Here is an 18,696-nt window from a genome sequence, read left to right on the forward strand (position 1 = left end):
TGTCTTGTCAATAATGTAACAGTTGCTTATGGGTCCTTGTTCATGGCTGATGATTTTCCTGACTTCATCCTCTTCAAGTTAGGTCACCAGGCATAACAAAAATAGAACAAATTCTTGCTAATGCATAGAAGTACACAGTTCTAATCTCTTCCACCTTGACTTTTAAAGTACTTCTGGGTATTTTGGTGGCTGCTTACTACTTTTTAATGGCCAGAAGATGCTTATTTGATCCAGGGAAAAAGCCTGTTACTTGTCAGTTCTAGATAATATCACTGAGAGTTTGTATTACTTTAGGGTTGCAAATATGTATGATTTACATGTCAAATTTGAGGGAACTCGACGTGTGCAGAAGTACTTATGTGAGAAGGCTGTATTTTATTTAGTGCATCAAGATTTGTCCTGTCAGGTCAGTTTATATAATATAATATATATAATTAATAACTGCATTTTGAGAACTGTTAGTTGTTTAATAGCAAGGTAATATAGTTACTGTTAGTAGTTTAATAGGAGGTTTTTCCCACAATAAAGGTATTTTGCCTTTGTTTAGTCATTAAGGAGAAATTCTGTAACTGTGTAGCAGCTTTGACACATTCCGAAGTGTTTTTTCAAAATAGTAACCTTCAATTCTGAATTCTTAATTTTTTGCAGCATCAAGAGATAGCCAGTCAAGTTCATCAAAACAGAAGAAAAAAGCTAAATCGCAACAGTACAAAGGACATAAGAAAAGTGGGTGACAAAGTAGTGTTTGCACTTTTCCTGTTGCTTAAAAAGTTTGTGTTCTCTCCCTAAGTCCCTATTCTATTTGGAAATGTTTGTGTGTAAACAGAGGTTATGTTTAAAGGTGCAGTATGCCATAAAAGGAACTTTTTCCATTGAGAATAACTATTTTTTTATAACTCGGAACAGGGTTGATGTTGCTAATAATAATCTATATGAATTGTAGGTGGACAACTGTTAGAATATTTTTGGTATTCAGACATCATTTTAGTTAAATAATACATTGACTATGTAGGTATACTGCCTTAAAAAGTACTCAGGTATCAATTAACACAGTTTTAATTCTGCTCTTTGTAGCATGGGTGTAGGAATAAGGAACAAGTTACTTGGATCAGAAAGAATGAGATGTAGAAAACTTAAATTACCATCTAGCTGGTTGTTGTTTAAAACAAATAAGTGACTTATTTGCCAGTTTTTAAGATGAGACATCTCTGAGAAGCTTTGTGTAAAACTTTTATATGATTATTTTCTGGAACTATAAGTAGCACTGCTGTATGTGACTTCCTGTCACAGTAAAACACAGTAGAGACATTTTTAAGAATCTGAAGTATTCGGGTTCTTTCCACAGTAATTGTTTCCCTCTGGATCAAGTTATCTTCAAAATTCACTACCAGTTTGAATTTGCACAGTTGCAAAGTTTGCATTTCTCCATATATTTATTTCCAGGACTCCGGTTTAAACTGAAAATCTGTTTTGTATGAATAAAATGAAGGGAGTAAAGGCAGCTAGTTGAAAGAGGACCCTGTGCCTTTTCCCATCACTCTTATCTGGAAATCAGATCCATCTGTATTCTCTAAGCAATATTGTGGTTTTATATGGCAGTTTTATTCCAAAGGTTCTCAAGCCATTTTTCTAATACTTTGACAGTTTTGAAAGGCTGCTACCTCTTGAGTCAAGAGCAGCAGCAGCATGACAGCCATTGTACAAGAGATGTATGTGCGAGCAATGACGTGGTAAATACGAACATAGAGTAAGCCTATAGTCTTGTTAAGTGCTACACAATTTGTAATGATGTTTAACTCAAGATCTGACAGTATTTTTTTTAAAAATAATCAATTGCAGCTGGGGAGGGAGGTTTTTTCTGCCACATAAGGGTGAATAGTTTGTGTTGACAGAAGTAGATGATTTAGTTCCAGACAGCCTAACTATGTCTTTTATATTTGGAGCATCAAATGACTGTGCTGACTCATTCTCTTGGTGTTTTCTTGGAAACAGGAGAGTTGGAAAGGTGCAGTATTTTATACTGCAGACATATGGGCAGATCAGCTCCAGAAGAGGGTCTGTTATCTGTCATCTTAAATTGGCCCTGCTTCTTTGTCAAGATATTTTCTATTAGGACAGCCTAGCAGACAGTCAAATCAACAGTTTTGTTGATGTTCAAAGTTATACTACCTGCAGATCAGCAAACTTGACTAACAATAATCTTTAACAGTCCTTAATGTGACATGAGAGATTTTATTATGTGAAATACTCTTCTAAGAGAGATCATTAGGCCTTTCTTACCATTAGAATGTGTATCATCTTGACTTATTTAGACTTGTTTCCAGAATAAAACTAAAATTTTAAGGCACATTCCCTGAAAGATAAGACAACGGTTTTCCCCCCATCTCTTAAAAACTCACTTTGAAATATAGAGGCTGTTGAAATCCAAACTATGCTGTTCTGTAGATGTGAGGAGTAGCTGCTTTGCAGCTGGTCTCAGTGAAGTGTATTTCCTGATGGTAAAGCTTTGTGGTCTTTAGTATCTGGACAGCCTTATCTTACAAAGCATCAATCATTTTGATTACTTCAATATTGCTGCCAGTACTACGATCAGAGACTTCCAAAAAGCAATGTGGATTTCTAAGGACTATCCTGTGCCTTTGGCCACTGATCCTGGATAAAGGAATAGGTCTGGGAGAAAAGCATTGGCAAGGTGAAAGATTGCATAAAAATAAAGCTTTAAACATGGTGAAAAAAATGGAAAAGAACTCTGGATGAGCCTGACACTCATGTAAAGTCTGATTAAATGGACTGATTGCTAGTTTGAATTGTACATGAACTAACTGCCCCTAAGGAAACTCTTGCATAAAACCTAGAGCAGGGGTCTACAGATGGATACTGATATATTTTGAAGTAATTCAATTTCAACCAGAAGAGTTACCAAATTTTTTTCATGGAATTAATCAGCTAATCTTGAGGTGATTGGGGGGGGAAATTCAGGCAGGTTTGTGTGAGCTAAAAAAAAACCAAAACAAACCTGTCATCGGTTTCCCTTATTTCAGGTCTTTCTATCTTTGAACAGTAGTTTCTCGTATTGATTTAAGATGCATCCACTGATTTCTGTTCTATCACAGATCTAGCTATCAGGGAAGGGCCCATTGACCTGGGACAGAAAAAAAGCTATCTTCATTCTGAGTAGGACCTGAAGCTGAATTCTGAGTTAGGTCTACCCTAGCTTCCTGCAGTGATTTTCAGCGTTGTGACAAATGAGATTAAAACTTTGTTTTTATCTGGGGCTTTCCCTGCAGTAGAAAAATGGACCTAAATGTGAAGAGCTGTGCTACAGTTATGTGGAACTAACATGAGGAATTAAAACCCTTGTCTTCCCAGTAAGTTTGTGCATGGATCTGTTAAGACAAACTGGAACCTTCTTCATGAGTCATTGCAGAAAGCAACTTTTGCCATTTTGATCTTAGGACATAAAAAGAAGTTGCCCAGTGAGTGCCACAGATAAAGCAGGTGTCTGGGAAGTTCTTACAACTTCTTAAGTGCCTCAAACATTGTACTGTTTCTCCTTTCTGCTCTTTGAGGAAATAAACAGTAAAATCCAGATCCTGCTCAGAATCTTGCAGCAGTATTTTTTTAAATTGAATTCAGGTGCAGAAAAAACTGCTGATTTGAGACTATCTAGAGAAGGTTGTGAGTGCTGTTGCCTTAAGCTAGGCAAAGATGGCTATATCATTAATTATCTTTGTGTAGGACCTGGTTTTGGACAATTCTGGACTGTCTGAGCAGATTTTGTGTAGCAAGCTATGCTGGACCATCCTGCTCCTTACCTCATCCCTCTCCTTCCACTTAATACCTCTGTAAAAGTTTCTTGATACCTCTTCTACAGTAAGTGTGACACAAACACTGGGAGAAAATTCCCCTTATCTAGCCCCATAGGGAGGAGATTTATTCTAGTGGAATTTGTTCTTCATTTCTCACTAACCTGAAGTAAATGTGGGCTGTAGAAACAAGAAGGAACTTCTGATGGGTTTCTTTTCTGGACTGTTCACTCAATACTAAGAAATGTACTTAATCATGGAAAAGAGATGAGAGAGCAAGCTTATCAAAATTTGTAGTTGACTGCTTCCTACATGTTTATTCTTGGTAGGTTATGGCAACAGAAGTGCTGAGTCACAGGAAATAATACTAAGAAAATGTTTTCTGAAGCCTTTTATTGTTCAGCACTTCAAAATAAAAATAAATATCTTATTTGGAAATGTATTTCAGTCATAAAACTGTGTAATACAGTAGTAATGCTTTCATGGTAAACTAACCATAGCTGATTAACAGGAAACACTGTCTATGTCCTAACTAGATTATTTTTAGCACAGAGAGGTGTTACTTCTGCGTGTCTTTCTCATAAGTACTCACAGTCCAGGAAAGCTTTGTCATTCTGCTATGTATAATGATGCAGTTTTCTAATGCAGTATTTTACCTCTTTACATTCTAATGCAGTGTTTTACCTCTTCACTGAGTCCATTGAGGAGCGAGTAGCGTGTACTCAGTGAGAAGTAGAACTGATTATATAGCAAACTCTGCCGTAATGGGATCACGGCAAAAGAGAAGGAAGTCAGCCTCCTGTTGGTCTGCTATGCCACTACAGAAACTAGTATAACCAGTGGAATTAACTCTCCACACTGAATGGGAACAACTCAACAAGCACTGCATCCAGCCATAATGTTTTACTTCTCAACAACAAAGGAATACAAGAGAAGATTTTAAGAGATCTTAGGAGAATTTCTTAACGCATTGAAAAAAGTCATTTTGGAGCTGAGAATACAGCTGTGCTTTTTCTATTCCTTTCTTTGAAATCTATGTTGGGCAACATGATGTCAATTTTCCCCTATGTCATTGTGACTTAGAAGTAGTTAACATGCACACATTTAGTAATAAGGACAGAAAAATTAAATGTTAGGCTCTTACCCCTCTTATGGAGAGGCTGATCATAGTACAGATGCTCCTACGACTTTTTAAGCATAATTTGTTATTGTCAGCTGTTTGGAATGCCCAAACACTTTGTTTTGATGTGATTACTGAAATGAAATAATTTTATTTAAAATGTACCAATGTCTTTAGTGTATTTTAATTGCTACTCCCTTTTGGACAGTCATTTTATTTAACTAGCATCCTACCTGGCCTAGCCTTCAATAAAGCTGGAATTTTTTTTTTGATTTATTGTGTTGCTATGCAAGCAGTTTGTCAGGTTGACAGTGAACCCATTCAGTAGCATTTGGATTGTAAAGATGTGCTTATTTTACCCTTTTTAGCTTTTTCCTTTTTAATTAGAATGTTTTATAACTGTAACATGTTCTTTGTGGATGCAAAATACCAGGTGGTCTGTTTGAATTATGCCTTAGGCCTCCTGCGTTGTCAGCCAGCAGCGTGTCTGTCATTGCTGCTTGTTTTTTATCCAAAGAAAGGAAGATCAGGTTCCATGTAGTTTTTGTTTGCTGGATAGTTACTGTGTTACTTGTTGATTTCTAATTGCAAGTGTAAGTTTTGTGCATGCTTTTATGAGTCCTTGGGAATCACTTCCAGTTTTGTTTCCAAATAGCGTTTATTTGAAGTGGGTAGGATTTTGTACTATAGGTGCCTACTGGTCAGAAGGCTGTGCAGGTGAATGCTTGAAGGGTAACTTGGTAGTTTGCCTAGCCAATTAATTAATAATGTAGTATGTAGTATCTGCTCATATTATCTGCTTTCTAGTAGGTATATATATTGGAATAAGGTTATTGAAACAATAATTTGACCTCAACATTTTAAAAGGTGTATTCTGTAGATAACATTATGCCTCATTTTAGTGTTCTCTCTCTAAAAGGCTCATCCTGAAGCTGCCTTGCAAGAAAAATGTTTAAAAACAATGATGGCTTTAGCATACACATAATCTAGTTATCTTTTCTCTTCAGGGCTAGGCTTTTGTTTGTCATGTTGTCTTTATCTGACAGTGCTGAGGATACTTAAGGATTAGCAACCACAGTTTTGATACAGTTGAAAGCGGTGGAGATGATGTATTACAGTGCTTGTATCCCTGATACTGTAGAGGAGTTTCCTTGGGCACAGAATCGGAGCATCGTAGTGATAAAGGAGGAACATGTTAATAATTTGCATGGGAAATGTTTTCATAACATTTTTTCATGAATGCAATGTTTAATAATTTGAAAGCGTTTTAGCAGGTAGTTTTTCTAAACACCGAAATGTTCATTGATGTTTGTAAGACGCTGTAAAAATGGAAAGACCATTCTAAAGTACTTAAGAGTTTGTATTTTTAAACTAGGTTTTTGGAGGTGTTAAACTTTGTCTGGACTGGATTGTGTCCCCAGAACCATCCTTTCTATCGCTTAGGCACGCACAACTGCCATTTCAAACTGAGCCCGTGTGTCTTGGGTGTCCAGCCAGAGGATTCTGTATTGACCGTGCAGTGTAGCTGCAACAGAAGCAATTTACAGTATTTCTGTTTCCTTGATAGAGTATGGAATAAGTGGATCATGTTTTTAAGCAATGCACTTGAAGTCCTACCAGCCAGTCTCTAGAATTCAGTATGTAAAATGTGGATGTGGAGAGCAATATTCCCAATAATAACTGAATGGTGCCATTGTACAGGCCTTTGTTTTTCAGAATCAGTGAATATGAAGCAGAGCCATTTCTCAGTGAACAGTCTGAGTTAACTAATGCACTTTAACCCAAGCGTTTATTTTAGTTTGACTTGATGTTTAGAGAGGAAGATACCAGTTGGGAAGAAACCTGTCAGTTTGTCCAGCCCACCCATGACAGGTGAGGTGCGGAGGAGCTTCTCTGGTGATGACGAGTTGACTCCTCCACCATATCGAACCCTTCCAGCACAGACAGCCCCGGAGGCCTTCCAGCCTCCCAGGACTAGCCAAGAGTTCAGTCCCAGCCTCAAAACAGGTAACTAGCCACATCAGTCTCTGTTACGGCAGAGGGAAATGATGGACAGGGTGGGGAACTAAGCATGTAATGTGCTGACGCATCAAATCTCTTCTTTCCTTTTTTTCCTTCTTTAAATTTTGGTTGGCTTTATTTTCTTCTGTTAGAGAGCTTATCATTCTCACTGACACACCACCTCACTGAATTAATCATAGAAAAGGATTGCAGCTGTTCTAAAACTTCACGGGAGGCCATGTTGTAGGTTACCGAGGCACAAAGGCACAGAGCAGCTCTGCAGAGTTTTAAAATACAAAAATGCACTCTAAAACTGAATGGTAATGTGGATTTGGGAATATTTGATGTAAGCAAGAAGTTAGTGTGGATTATCTTTTGCAGAGAAGGTAACAGTACACAGTAAATAATGAGTGATCTTTGCCTTTGTGTCAGAAGATGACAGTTACCTGGGAAAAGATGTTCAGGATGTAAGCATCATTTGAAATTTTGTGGGTTACTAATATAGAAAATATATTTGAAAAGAGTTCGTCCTTTTAGAGTTTGATCTTTTCCCTATTTCTGCTGTAAAACCTGGGTTTGGTTTAAGTATTGACAGTATAATTGTGCATCTGTATGACTGAGCAGAGAAAAACTCTTAAAAATTAATTTATCAGTAATATTGAGCGAGAAGATGAAAATTTTGAGCTTATTTAAGGGTAGCTTATGTAATGTAATCAATCTTCAATTATAAAGTCAAGTGCAAGGATCTAATAGTTATTTTTTTCTCTTCCCTTTTTCTAATACATATGGCAATATAATGTGGCAGGTAAACAAATTATTTCTAACAAATCTGTTGCCTGATCTGTCAGGCAAACTGGATTAAGCTCTCCCTGCAGGACAGTTGCCAGGTTGATAGGTTTAGCTTTGGATTTGCTTGATTTACACTCCCATACTGGCACTTCTCAGTGACTGTGAATACATCCAGAACAGCTTCTCTTGTCCCTGTGTTATCCATTAACAGAATGGGACATGGTAACTTCCTTGCTGCCTTCAGACCCCGAGGACAGATCTTGACTCTTCTGCACACCTCTCAACGCTTCTCAAGAACTCCTTTATTTTTACTTCAGCTTGCTACTTGTGTGTACATGCCTGTCTTGTAACAGAGTCTTTGATGCAGAAGAGAAGCCTTGCTTAGGAGAGAGTGTTCTGGAGTGTTTGTTTCTGCACAGCTTTTCTTCTTCTCTTACTGCAGATCTACACCCAAATTACATTTATGTAGTGCACAGACATGCACAGTCTGAGTTTTCTTGTCATTAGTTCTCTTGAGTTTCTACAAACACCTGTCTTCTTTGGTTTCTGACAGCCAATGCTTTTTGTAATCATTTCTGGGGAATTTTTCAAAGTTCTCAATTTTGGAGAGGCAGGGCAAAATTAGTTTTATTTGTGATGTAGCCTTGTCATTGTCCAAAGGTGTTTAAATTTAAATTGAAACCAGCAAGACCACACCCTTTGAGTCTGGGGAAGGGGAGGGCGTTGCCCTGATAACATACAGTAAGTTAAGAACACGTTTGAGATCAGCTGGAACGTATTAATTGCATATGTATGCCTCAGCTTCATGTGCTGCCTCACATTTTAGTAGCCGTAGCTGGGGTGTAAGTATGTCCCAGGAGATGCCTATATGGCATTGAACGGCAGTAGTGTAAGGTTAGTAACGAGACAGGTGTTTGCTCTAAAGCTTCTTGTCAGAGATCTCAGTAAGGCTCATTAAACAACTCCCATTTTTGTACTGTCAAAAGCACAGGAGAAGGTTTCAGTACTACTTCATCTTGTACAGTATAAAGTGGTTTTGCTCTCTAGCGAAGTCATAGTGCTTCTTTAGTGTGTATGAGTATTTTGCACTTTTTATGTTTTAAGCACTGAAATGCAGCTGTTGGACAGCTTCCCTTTTAAAAAGAGCCTACAGCCAGCCTGTTGGAGGAGAAGACCGCTCTGAGAGACTCACCCTACTTCAGCACATATTCTGGACCACGTTGCTTCATTCTGTTGTTGATGTTTTGGGGGTTTGAATGACATTGCCTCAGACACAGTCTTTCTTTGTCTCCGCGAAAATCACTGAGACTATTTAAAAAGGGAGTACCTTGCACTTCTGCATCCCTTTTACTTCCAAGATGATTGGTCAGATGAGTTCCACTAGCTTTTTTATTCTTTATTTCAAGTAACTTTTGTTGTATAGCTGTAGCTAAGCTTTTCTTATGGAGGGCTGTAGTTAAAAGCTGTATAATAGGGACAAATGAAGCAAAGTATCATTAAATACCTAAATATAAGGATTTTGGTTCAAATTAGCCAGAGGCAAGCCAAATTATGGAGACTGCTATTACTCTTGTTACCTGCCGAAGCATTCCACAAATACTGGGGGGAGAGAAGAAAAAGAACATTCCTGATGGGTTTCAGATTTGTGTCCCTGTCCTTTGTGTAGCCTTTGCTTAAGGTATTAGCAGCCTGTCCAAGTAACCAATTATGTGTCTTATCATTTAGACAGCACTTCTGTTGTCCTCCACAGATCAAGATTCATGTTCAGAGTTGGGCATAATGCAGAGAAAAGTATTTAGAGGGCAAAAAAAAACCCAGCAAGGGATTGTGGGCTATGTAGGTGGGAGGAGGCATCTATTAAAGAAATGAGGAGAGCTTGCATTATGCTGCAACTTTTTGACAGTTTTTAATAGCTTAATTTTCAAATTTTATTTTTATTTAGCACAAGAGTTTGTTTCAACATGGAAGATGACAGAAAAATAATAAAAGACTAATCAAATGGCTTGTAAGTTATTGCAGGGCTACCAACAGCAACAGGTTATGGGTTTGTTTTTTTTGTCACTGCATATTTCTGCATTTCAAGATACATTGATAATGCATATAAACTTTGTATTCAGTAGCTATGAGCTTTAATACTCTTCTCATTCATTTGGTCATAGAGAACCATTTATTTTTGTATAATCAACCCTTTAATGTGGGTACTGCACCTTTAATGAAAGACTTGACATGTTTTGTTTTCAGTGTTCTTGTCATTGTGCTCATGTTTGATAACTATCACTATTCATTAATGAAACTGGAAAAGTAATTGTGACATTGTTATTCATACATCTTTTTTATGTCTTGTATCTCATTTCTATTTTCTTTTTACCAAAGAAGAGAGAAGATTAGAACTACAAAAAAGTTTTGCTTGAATTAAACTTCTGGGATCATAGTTTTAATGATTGAGAAATCTTTGGCGATGTTTTGTCTTGTCTCACGTAGACCATTTACAATAATTGGGCTAAGTCATGTGAATTGTAGATTTTTAAATGGCCAACAGTCTTATTTTTACTTGCGTAAAGACTAAATAGGAAGTCAGCAGTAAACAAGAGTAAACAGTAAAATAAGTGTCATTCTGAGCAATAGTCATTATTCCTGCTATGTTCAGTTATCGTCTTAAACCAGTGTGTTAAAATACTAAGTTCTTGAGAAAACCCTGTAGAAAATATATTATTGTAAGTAATTTGTTCAAATATGTTAATATTAGAGCATAACTTAAGGTTCAATTTATGGTTGGAAAGTATCTGCTTTCTGTGGGATACTGAGTGTTAAAAGAAGAATCACTAAAATGCAGACTATAAGAAAGTGGGCAATCTGGGGTCTGTTCCCACTTTAGTAAGATTAAGAGAATTTAAGGAAAAGTTGCACTTACTTTGAATTTTAATGTTCATCTTTTATTTTTAGTGACTTCATTGCAGCTGAAGGAGGAGTTGCTAGATGGAGAGGAGTACAGCTTCCTTCAAGGAGCATCCGATCAGGAAAGCAACGGATCTGCCAGTTACTACATCAAACAAGAACCATAAGGCAGCTCAGAAACGTGAGGGACAGAGTATTGGTGATAGGAAAAGAGCCTTTCTCCAAGACTGACTGATTTTGTTCCCACTTCGATGGTACAGTTCAGGTGACTGTACCTGGGGCACTTTGCTAACTGTAGATGAGTTAGACTCAGTTCAGAATTTTTTGGAAGGGCGGGGAAACTATTTTAGTGAAACAGATTTTTCAATTTATTAAAAACAAAAATGGACACTTTTGTGTTGTATTTGAAGCTTTTGAAAGAATTTTGTAATATTTTCAAGTTCAGATTTATTGTGCATTGTTAACAAGAACTGAAATTCTAATTTTTTGGTAAGATTAAAGTTTAATTAGCATGATTGTGGGAAGCGGTTGGAGGAAGATATAGTTGCAAATACAAATGAACTGTCATAAATGAACCTTTTTGGTACAAGTTGGGAGGTTTTTAGACTCTTGTGAACTGCACTGGTCACGCCTCTGTGTTTTTTTATTGTGAAAATAAGGCATTTAAACCCTAATTTAGAGGCATAAAGTGTATGTGGAAGATAGTCCTGTAAAGCTCTACTCAGTGAGTAGCCCCAATTGCAATGGAGCCATCGCCTGAGGAAGATTTTAACTTTTCAAGATGTTTTTATTTAGTTTAAAATACTTTTTTTTATATAAGATTTTTTTTAAAAAAGAAAAGTTCCGTAGAGTCTGATTCAGTGCCCATTAATATCAGTAGCCTTGTCTCCATTGACTGCAGTGGGCATTGGATTGGGACTATAAAGCTCTTGTCTGTACATGAATGTCTGTAGTCTTGGGATGCTTCAGCAAATGTTTACAGAGCCCTATGCCAAACTGGAACTTCAGAAAATTCCCTCATTTGGAAGATGAGTTTTAGCTATGAATTTAGACTAAAGAAGAAACTTAGTAACTCAGGCTTCCCTTGGTAGTGGGAAGGAACTTCTGAGTAGTATTTTGATATTTTTTTTTCCATTCAGGCACACCTAGATGTTTCCCTTACCATCTTAAATATTTATTTGTGAACGTTCAAAACCGATGTTCCACATGGCTTCAGGTGAGCTAGAAAGAGCCATACATTGTGGATTTTAAAAATGAGTTCAGTTCTGCAGAGCCTGCAATATTCTTTTCTTGCTGCAATAGTGTAATATGGAAGTTGAGACTTGAGAACAGTATATAAATCATACACTGTCTAGTATATAATTCATAAACTGGGTTTGCTTCCTGCCTGGAACCCTTGTGTCTCACTTCAAGTATCCCATTAGCCCCACCTGCTTAAATGTCCAGATTTTTTTAAAGGCAGAAGTCATGTAAAAGGGTGAAAATGACTACCAGTAAAATACAAAGTATTCTAGCACAAGCTCTTAATAATTTGGATTTTATCTTTTCATATTTTAAAACTTTGTACATTTGTAAATGATCTCATTCATGGAGTTGATTAGTAAAATGGTTAATCAGCCCTGCAGAGCTGTGACTGGAAAAATGTGCATCAAGAGCTTTTTAGCTTTTACCAGTAAGGTTCATTAACTAAACTCTCAGGAATTAACTGCATATGTTCTATAAGTGCTTCTGGGTCTTAGCAGGTCCCCTTCAGAGCAGTACAATGATCATCTTGACTCATGACCATAAATTAGGGCTTAAAGAAAATTAATCAAAATCATTAATGCCTGTGTTCCTACAGCCTAAGAAATGCTTTAAGGATATCAACCCACAGAGCCCCAGGAGACCATTTTTGTATATTGTTGTTTGAGCTTAAAAAAAAAAGTGCATAGAAAGTTGAAAACCAGCAATTTGATTATTTTCTAAAATATTGCTCTAACTTTGGGTACATAGTATTGGTAATATGCACAGGTTTACCTCATTCTATGCAAGAGGGGTTAATTATGTAAAGTTTTGTATTTACTACTGGAAGTAAAAAATGTCCTGTATAGTGTAGGAATGTCTGGAATTCTTTTCTCCCTTACTGGTAAAATTTCTTAACTAATGACCCCTTTTTAACAACAGCTTATATTGACAGAATCTGGTTATCAGATTATCTGTAACTTCAGGTGGTAAAGACATTTTAGCTCTCTAAAATAGCCATAATAAGGACTTTGTCAGGCTTGGTAGACTTCAAATACATTCTCTTAGATTCTGACCCACCCATGATGTTTCTTTTGAACAGCCTGGATTGGAGAAGTAGGACTAGAGACCATTGTAATGACACTTTGAGCCTTGATTATTTTTTTTTCCCGTGTTCCCAATTTAACCTGCTGTAAAATCCAGCTCTGCAAGCATCGATTTGGTTTGGTAAGTACATGGCTATTGATTGTTTTTTTTAATGCAACAACTTGCAGGTTGTCCCAGTCAGCTGGAACAAGGTTGGCAGAATCTTGCTTTCTTCTCTCATCAGAAGCTTCTGTCTTCAGTAGAAAAACTGTTGAGTTTGTGTTTCATAATGTGAAAGCTTGGGCTAGTAATGAGCAAGGTGTGTTGCCAAGTCACTAAAACTTGAGCTTCTGTGTACCTGATTTCTCATACCTGATTTCTGAGTTAAATGTCAAGAGGGGAAAATTAGCACTTAGGCTGAATACACTTCCTGTGTTGGAGAAATGTAAGAATCGGATTTGAAGTCTGTCAGTCTTTATCATGTTCTTTAAAAATAGGTGTTTTATTCATTAAACACTGAAGTATGTGAGTTGACATGCTTTCTCAGATATACATGTGACTTCAGTAGGAGTTGGGTGAAATCTCTCTTGTGTTTCTGAATTTAAAATATACCTAAACTGTGTAATTGTCAAGTACAGTGAAAGCTGTCCTAAGCAAACCACAGAAGAAACTGATCGATGTCACTTGCTTAGGAGAGGTTTAAGGAAAACCTGAGTGAAATTCTAAGTTATTTGGAGTGGTCTCTTCAAAGTGTGGGCTACCTGTTGGCTGTGGTATCCATAGTATAGGCTTCACTGTATTTGTAAATTGGGGAAAAAAAAAAAAAGTTAGTAACATGGCTCCAGATATTTTTATCTTCACTTTACTCTAAGCCATGTTACTTGGCTAAAAGAGCAGCAAAGTGTTGGACATCTGGAATCTTCAATGGGGTCAAACTAATTTCAGTATTTGGCATGGCAGGTTTTTATAACCATAAGGTAGCACAAGTTATATACCTTACTTTGCAGCTACCCTTCTTCTAGTGCTCAAAATCTTTCTGCTGATCTTTGATTTTTGTTGTTTTAGATACAACTCTTTAACCTTTTCCTTGGTGCATCTGAGGAAAGCTAAAGCAGTTATCAATTCCTTGTTCTACGGATACTAACACGGGTTTCAGTGTTTGTTGGTTTTTTTAATTGTTGTTTTATGTGATGTGAATACCCTCTCCTGTCAATATTTGTACGATGGTGCTAATATATTTGGTAACAATCCTTTGTTGGGAAGGGATTTTAAAAAACTGTGATTTAAACTGAGTTTTTCTTCCTTTTAATTTTCATATTTAAAACAAAAGCCACAGCCATTTATACAAAAAAGGCATCAGCTTTGGCCCCTGGGAAAATGTTGGGGCGGGAATCAAGATTAAAGGGTTTTTACATCATTTCTGTATGTATTTGATATATAGATCAATATCTGTACAAATTTAATCTTTTATTTTCTTGGTAATTTGTGTGGTCCATGAGGGAGTATTTAAAGCTTTCTCATGCAATGTACATAAGTGAAAAAGAATGCTTTTGGAGAAATTAATGTTACTTTCATTTTTACGAGACTGCAGATTTTCAGCATGGATGTGAAAAGCATTAAAATTATAACTTTGTGTACAAGATGAAAATAATTCACTAAATTTGCCTTTTTTACACAAAATAAAAATGATAAAAAGTCATCTTCTGATAGTGATTGTGTTTAAAGGGCACTCCTTGGCGCGTGCACAAACATTCCAGCTTCTCTCCTGAGAATAGATAAAAAAATACCCACAATTTGTAAACTCATGCATGTTTCAAGTAACTGGGTAGGTTCATCTGAGCACAAGGTAAGGTTTTTAATGCAAGAAGGTGGCATTAGATGAGCATTTAATAGAGAGCAAACTTTGCACTTGGTCTTCGATTTCACAGTTGGTATTAATAGCTGTGTAGGAAGGGAAATTTTGTCATGAGGTAGTATCACATTTTTCTGCTAGTTCAGTTCTGCTGTTGCATGGAGCTCAAGCATCCCTTCCCCTCTGCCTCTGCAAGTTGGCTTTGCAACTGTGATGTATTTCAGTAGCCTTCAAGGCAGCTTTGCAATGAGCAAGTCACTGAATTTTTATTCTGATTATACCTCTACATGGAAGGTTGTGTTAACTTTTCCTTCTGCAAGAGGAAAATTCTGAATGACCAAATAAAATGACTTTTGTGACTATTTGACCACAGTAGTGAATGCACCACAACCAAGTAGTTCATATTCATTTATTTGACAGTGCTGACAATGACTTAAGATAACCGTGGTGATACTTGGTCCCAGGTCAATAGCTGGAATGAGATGACACATTAAGAAGGCACAATCCCTTGTGGAAACTCCTTTCACTCATAGATCCAATCATGCGCACAAGATTTGAAGTCGATGAGCTCTGCAGGTTTGAACCACAGGTTGATCTCCTTCTGCGCGCTTTCTACGGAGTCGCTGCCGTGAATGATGTTTCTGTGGAAGGAGACAAACGAGTTGTTCTGAATAAAAATACACTTTCAGCAACCTCGTAGTTTTCCATACGGAAAAACATGGATGAAGCATCTAGAGCTGCAAGACTATCTGAGGAACAGTGTTCAAACACCCCCACTGCAGGAGCTGATGGAGCTTAGCAGGGTGACTACGGCTACTTGGCTGAACTGCCACTGACTGATCTTACATGGAGCTCTCCCGAGGAGCTGCATTTCCAAAAAAGTCAGTTTTGTACCAAGCCGTTTCCTTAAGTAGCAGTTACGGATTGTGACCTGCAAATAAAATACCATCAGACCAGGATATCTACCAACAATTTTGACTTCCCAGAATTAAAAGACTACCACCATAGAGGTTTTAAAATCAATCAGAAACAAACTGAGCACAAACCTTCCGACTTGAATGCAGAAGTCACCACGGATGGTACCAGGCTTTGAGTCTGCAGGGTTTGTTTCGCCTAGCATTACTCTCCCAGTTTTAACCACGTTGAGTCCTTCCCATACCTTAAGGAAAAAAGACAAACAAATCCTATTAATCCATGTTTATACAAAATACTAAAGATTAATCTTTGCTAATACTGTACTTTGCAAAGAAACAAGAGCTCCACCACTAAAATATTAATCTAGCCTAGATCTTTCTTAGGCCTGTAAAGATGACCAGGGAAAAAACATATGAACTGAGAGTGATTATAAAAAGGACTATAACCATTGTCACTCCAGTAGAGGAGATCCTTTACCAGGCAACTTCAAAACCTTTCTCTTGTGTGGAGTTGCAGGTGCTCAGAGTCATGTATGTAGTCAAAACAGGAGGAGATGCTACTGCGACAGTGACACAGTTTGGGGGTGAGTGCAAAAAAGAATGACAGACGCTGGGTTTCTGTGGGGCAGCCCTGACCCTTTATTGCCCAAAACAAAAGATTATTTGGTGCAAAAGACTGGCTGTCAGGAGTTTTGCTTAATCCATGGTAAGCATTTTAATATGCATTTTGTACATGCACATTTTTCTTGTTAATAAATAGTAGCTTCTTACTTGATTGTCTTAATTTTGGTTTGGTTAATTTTGGTCAGAACTGGGTAGTTTGAAAAAGTGTATCTGAGTATTTAAAAATAATTTACAGAAAAATACATCCAAGAAATAAGTCTTTAAGTAAAATTAATCCACTTACCATGGCCACGATAGGTCCAGAGTTCATGTATTTAACCAAACCAGGGTAGAATGGTCGGTCTTTGAGATCAATGTAATGTTGTTTGAGAAGGTCTTCAGAGGCCTTTAAAAGGACGGATGTAACATTAAACATCACTTTCAAAATACTGCAGTACGAATGGTGTCACTACTGCCAGACTACAGCATTAGTGAGCGGAGTCACCAGTCATTAACATTGTCAACCATTGCTGCAACGCTAGGGTAGGTTTCAACAAAAGTTCCTAATGTAAAACTGCAGGAGTACGGGACACACCGTCTTTCCTTAGGGGGTGTCAGTGTTGAGAATTGTCAATGTTATTTTTTCCCGTTGCAGCACTACTCAGCCGTCAGCTGAGTACAAGATGTCTGGCTGCTGTTACCCGACACAACGTTTCACTCAAGGTCATTTCAGCACTCTTAATTAGGTGACACTAAACCATCCAAGCAAATTCTTAGGAAAGGGGAGAAATGAAACGTTTGTGCTTGACAGAAATCTGGGCCTGAGGTGTGATCCTGTACGTGCTGCTGTCGGGCCGATTCAGCATCCCCTGCCGGTTCTGGGGCCGGGATCGCCGGCGCGGGGGGGGGATGTACCGAGCTCCACCCTGCGGCGGGGGGGGGCATCTAGGCCGGAGCCGGCGGCGATTCCGCGGGCGCGGAGACTTACGTGCACGAACTTCATGGCCACCAGGCGGAAGCCCTTCTGCTCGAACCGCTTGATGATCTCCCCCACCAGCCCCCGCTGGACGCCGTCGGGCTTGATGGCGATGAAGGTGCGTTCGCAGTTGGCGGCCATGGCGCTGCGGGGCAGAGGGACGCGCACGGTGAGGCTCGGCCCCGCCGCCCCCCCCCGCCGCCGCCGCCGCCGCCGCCTCAAGGTCGGACGGAGCCGCTGCCCGCCCCGACATGGCGGCGCCCGCCCCGCCCGGGCCCACGTGGCGCCGGGCTGGTCCCGGGCCTCGGCCGGGCCCCGCTCCCGCCCGCCGCTCCCCGCCGCCCGGCGCTGAGGGGGGCCCGTTCGCCATGAGGCGCCCGCCGGTAGCGCGGCCCGGCCTCCCCCCGCGGCGCGGCCCCCGCCTCACCTCGCCGGAGCTCCCGCTGCCGCCCGCACCGCAGCCGCCGAAGAAAGAGGCGGAGGAGGAGGCGGGCGGTGGCCGGGTCCCCCGCCCTGCGGAGAGGAGGAGCCGCCCGGCCTGCGGCGCTTGGGGGCGGGCCTGCCCGGGCTGCGGGCTCGCCTGGCCGCCAGCCCGCGCTGCCGCCGTGCGGGCCGGGCCCGGCCGCTGCCTCTGGGCCTGGGGCGGCCGCTGCGCTCCCTCAGCGCCCGGCGGGGCGCGGCCCGGCCCCGCCCAGCCCCCGCCGCGCCTGGCAGCCGGCCCGGCCGCTCTCCGGTTGCAGCAGCGGCGGTGTAAAGCCTTTTCCACAGCGAAAAGATTCAGGGTGTTCAACTGTACTGAGTAATTTTTGACCAAGAGGTGCGCGTATTTTTAGAGATATTCTGCGGTCTGCTAACTCATGGTTGTCCCTGCCAACCTCCCTTAACCGAAGCAGCACGCCTTGGAGCTGCTTGAAATGATGTTTCTCGCAGAAAAGGGACGTGGGATCCGTAACCCAGGGAACTCGGCCGTCATCTTGTCGGGATCCGGGGAGATGAAGCTGCAACGTGCCAAAACGCAGGTGTGAAACTTCACAGTCCCTGCACCCATGTCCTAACAAGACTTAGGAAGTGGTGTTACTTTTTATGATGTTTACTACTTGGCCCTTTACTAATTTACAGAACACTTTTTCTCTCCTTGAGCTAGTGATAACCGTGTACGGTCCCTGCAGTTACAGCGTTAACGAAACACCCTCTGCAGCAGAGACACCGGCTCTTACTGACGGGCCCCTTCCCCTTAGTGAAACTGGACCTGCTCGGGCTTCTCGGATGTGCAGGAGCGTCGCACGTCCCTGAGAGATGGCTGACCTCCACCTCCTCTCCATCTCAACGCGTTAATCAGTAGCTTTCTGACAACGCCCACATCTCCAGATAACCCCAAGTTCCCTAATTTGTAGTAAGCAAATCAAGAAAAAGAAGTCTCAAGTAATCCTTCA

At 39.8% G+C, this 18,696-nt stretch overlaps 2 protein-coding genes across 17 annotated transcripts in view; one reads left to right on the top strand and one right to left on the bottom strand.

The window, feature by feature from the left end:
• The window catches only part of MBTD1 (mbt domain containing 1), a 40,789-nt gene extending 26,172 nt beyond the window's left edge, over positions 1-14,617 (top strand). For 9 of the 16 annotated variants that reach the window (XM_074847497.1, XM_074847493.1, XM_074847498.1 and 6 more), the window contains 2 exons: positions 649-726; positions 10,660-14,617. In XM_074847497.1, coding sequence (XP_074703598.1) covers positions 649-726; positions 10,660-10,778 — 197 coding nt within the window. In that variant the 3' untranslated portion in view covers positions 10,779-14,617. The remainder of the gene's footprint in view (positions 1-648; positions 727-10,659) is intronic. The other 7 variants (XR_012626000.1, XR_012625998.1, XR_012625996.1 and 4 more) reach the window with 7 other exon arrangements.
• A 548-nt stretch (positions 14,618-15,165) lies between these two features.
• NME2 (NME/NM23 nucleoside diphosphate kinase 2) lies at positions 15,166-17,848 on the bottom strand. Its single transcript, XM_074847508.1, has 5 exons — positions 17,691-17,848; positions 17,276-17,408; positions 16,592-16,693; positions 15,817-15,929; positions 15,166-15,411 (listed from the first exon to the last, which is right to left on the bottom strand). Exons 2-5 carry the CDS (start codon positions 17,402-17,404, stop codon positions 15,294-15,296), a joined length of 462 nt encoding a protein of 153 aa, XP_074703609.1. The 5' UTR covers positions 17,405-17,408; positions 17,691-17,848; the 3' UTR covers positions 15,166-15,293.
• Between the last annotated feature and the right edge of the window lie 848 nt (positions 17,849-18,696).

The sequence above is a fragment of the Strix aluco genome, chromosome 21 (genome assembly GCF_031877795.1).
Source record: "Strix aluco isolate bStrAlu1 chromosome 21, bStrAlu1.hap1, whole genome shotgun sequence".
Classification (NCBI taxonomy): domain Eukaryota; kingdom Metazoa; phylum Chordata; class Aves; order Strigiformes; family Strigidae; genus Strix; species Strix aluco.

Excerpts from the sequence above, each read along its gene's own strand:
- NME2 (XM_074847508.1), bottom strand. The coding sequence starts at position 17,404 with ATGGCCGCCAACTGCGAACGCACCTTCATCGCCATCAAGCCCGACGGC. Across the intron at positions 16,694-17,275 it reads TGGCCATGAAGTTCGTGCAC|GCCTCTGAAGACCTTCTCAA; the intron begins GTAAGTCTCCGC and ends GTCCTTTTAAAG. Across the intron at positions 15,412-15,816 it reads TTCTGCATTCAAGTCGGAAG|AAACATCATTCACGGCAGCG; the intron begins GTTTGTGCTCAG and ends CTCCTTCCACAG.